The following is a 2,322-nucleotide window of genomic DNA, read 5'->3' on the forward strand; positions in this document are numbered from 1 at the left end:
AAAGCGAAAAGGCTAGTAGTAAAGTGATAATGCTTTTATATATTAAATTATTCAAACAGAGCTAGGGACCCCTATGCATCTATAACATCCAAGTTAATTATAAAATGAGTCTCATTTCCCTAGAAGCTTACATGTAATCCCATTGTCCCCACTTTATGAATATCAAACTTCATACATCTAAGTCAAAAAGAAAATAAGCTAGTTGTAAAGTGATAATGCTTTTATATATTACATTATTCAAAGAGAACTAGAGACCCTCTAAACACCTATAACATCCAAGTTAATTATAAAATGAATCTCATTTTCCTAAAAGCTTACATGTAATTCCATTATCCCCACTTTATAAATATCAAATTCCATACATCCAAATCAAAAAACGAAAAAGCTAATTGTAAAGTGATAATGCTTTTATATATTACATTATTCAAACAGTAACTACAGAACTAGGGACAAGCTAAAGTTACAGTATATTCAGACATTTATTTAAACAACATCCCTTATGTTTTACAAAGACATTTTAGTACAACTTTACCAGATGGTGGCAGACAAGACTTCTATAAATGTGATTTAAACAAAAATACGTTTCCTTTTACACTTGAGCAAAATAATGGACGTCCTGATGAGCTCTGCACGCGTGTCCTCCACATCCGCACTCCTCCCTTTCCAAACGCCTTCCGACATTTCTACTTTCGCTATATTCTGCTCATCCTCCTCCCACAATCACAGTGCAAATGAGAAATCTACAAATAAAAACTAATTAATTAAACTCAAGAAACTATTAAAAAACTTACTCTTTGAATCGCTCTTCATCTTGATCTCTTCTTTCCATGGAAGAGCTTTCTCAGATTGAACATCTGTAACCCACACTGCAATCTGCAGAGCAGAAGTGGGCAGATGCAGATCATATGATGGTGCTAAGTTTCCCTCCTCCACCAGTGGAACCCACTTGTTTATTGAAAGACTCGGTTATGACAATATCTCCTCCCATGTAACCTCAAGTTTTCCCAATAATTTGCTCTTCAATCCTCCAAATACTGCTATTCTTCTCCTCCACCTCAATTCAAATACAACTTTCTCTGATTCCATTATTAGTGCAGATAACATTTCCTCTATTCCTTTTCCCTCACATTCCAAGCAGAATGTTTGCCCCCACTGGGGCTCTGTGGAGGCCTCAACCTCCTTAGCATCCACTGCTATGTTCTTGTTTAGATGATATCTAACAAACAAACTACCTCTGGAGGCAGGCTGAATTGAAATATTTCTTGCTCTCACAATCTCCAACTTGAGCTGCATGGAACATCTTTGCTTTCTTTCCTCCATTGAAGTTGCCGAATGGTTACAGCTTATTTATGACTGAGTTGCTCTCTCTTCCAAATACTGGAGAATGGGATGTTGAAGGGGGCTGTATATAGACTAACATAGAGGCGTAAGGTTATTAATGGCTTCTCATGGTGGCATAAAGGTAAAAGTGAAAGATAAAAAGTGGGGGGAACGTACTCCACTTGGCCGCTACTTCACTTTAACGTGTCTGCACCAGAATCGACGGGCTCCCAAAGAATGTGCAAGCTCAATAATTATAGTCAGATATGAAAAACCTAAATCCCTAGTCGTCTCTCAGTGCGAATACTCATAAAATGGGTGATAGTGGATTACATTTTATTCCATGAAAGCAATAAGCATTACCCATAAATCTATTATCTATTAGATTGTGGTGTGAACAGATTCCTAATTGAATCCACAAGTACGGTTTAGGTTGCTACTCATATTGATGAAATTTGATAACATGATTAAAGCGTTCTTAAATAAAATTCAATATTAAAGTAACCAAATCAGGACTTATGAAAATGATTTTAAAATCTATTAGAATATTATTGTTCATTTTGATTATTCTAAAGATTAATTATTATGTTATAATATCTAGTAAGCATTATGATAGGTTTCTGTAGTAGGTGGTTATTTTCAAATTACATCCACTTTAGTAATTAGATATATAAAAGTTGGTCAATAAAAGGAGGATAATTATTTATCACTTTTTTGTTGAGCATGAGGTGGACAATTGCTATTGGTTTTTTGTCTATTTGATTGTTGAAGATGTGTTATTTAAGTGGACCAGGATTAGACCTCCTACATCTTGCAATTTCCTAATGTTTGAATTATTTTATCTATATTATTATGTACTCACATGGAAAAAAAGTATCCCACTTGATATGATATTATTTGCCACATGTGAAAAATGTAAAATCTAATATTTATTTGGCAAGTTATAAATAGCCTTCAATGTCATGGAAATTGTTAAAAGTAACTATGACATATGTGAGTTGT

The 2,322-nt window shown here is 34.2% G+C and overlaps 1 protein-coding gene across 1 annotated transcript; it reads right to left on the bottom strand.

Annotated features, from left to right (window-relative positions):
* Positions 1-496: 496 nt before the first annotated feature.
* On the bottom strand, positions 497-1,385 carry LOC131038214 (uncharacterized). Its single transcript, XM_057970567.1, has 3 exons — positions 970-1,385; positions 792-873; positions 497-699 (listed from the first exon to the last, which is right to left on the bottom strand). The coding sequence occupies exons 1-3, from the start codon at positions 1,318-1,320 to the stop codon at positions 590-592; spliced, it is 543 nt and encodes a 180-aa protein (XP_057826550.1). The 5' UTR covers positions 1,321-1,385; the 3' UTR covers positions 497-589.
* Positions 1,386-2,322: the final 937 nt, after the last annotated feature.

This window comes from Cryptomeria japonica, chromosome 10 (genome assembly GCF_030272615.1).
Source record: "Cryptomeria japonica chromosome 10, Sugi_1.0, whole genome shotgun sequence".
Classification (NCBI taxonomy): Eukaryota; Viridiplantae; Streptophyta; class Pinopsida; order Cupressales; family Cupressaceae; genus Cryptomeria; species Cryptomeria japonica.

Excerpts from the sequence above, each read along its gene's own strand:
- LOC131038214 (XM_057970567.1), bottom strand. The coding sequence starts at position 1,320 with ATGGAGGAAAGAAAGCAAAGATGTTCCATGCAGCTCAAGTTGGAGATT. Across the intron at positions 874-969 it reads CATGGGAGGAGATATTGTCA|ATTGCAGTGTGGGTTACAGA; the intron begins TAACCGAGTCTT and ends TCTGCTCTGCAG. Across the intron at positions 700-791 it reads GATGAAGAGCGATTCAAAGA|AATATAGCGAAAGTAGAAAT; the intron begins GTAAGTTTTTTA and ends GAGGATGAGCAG.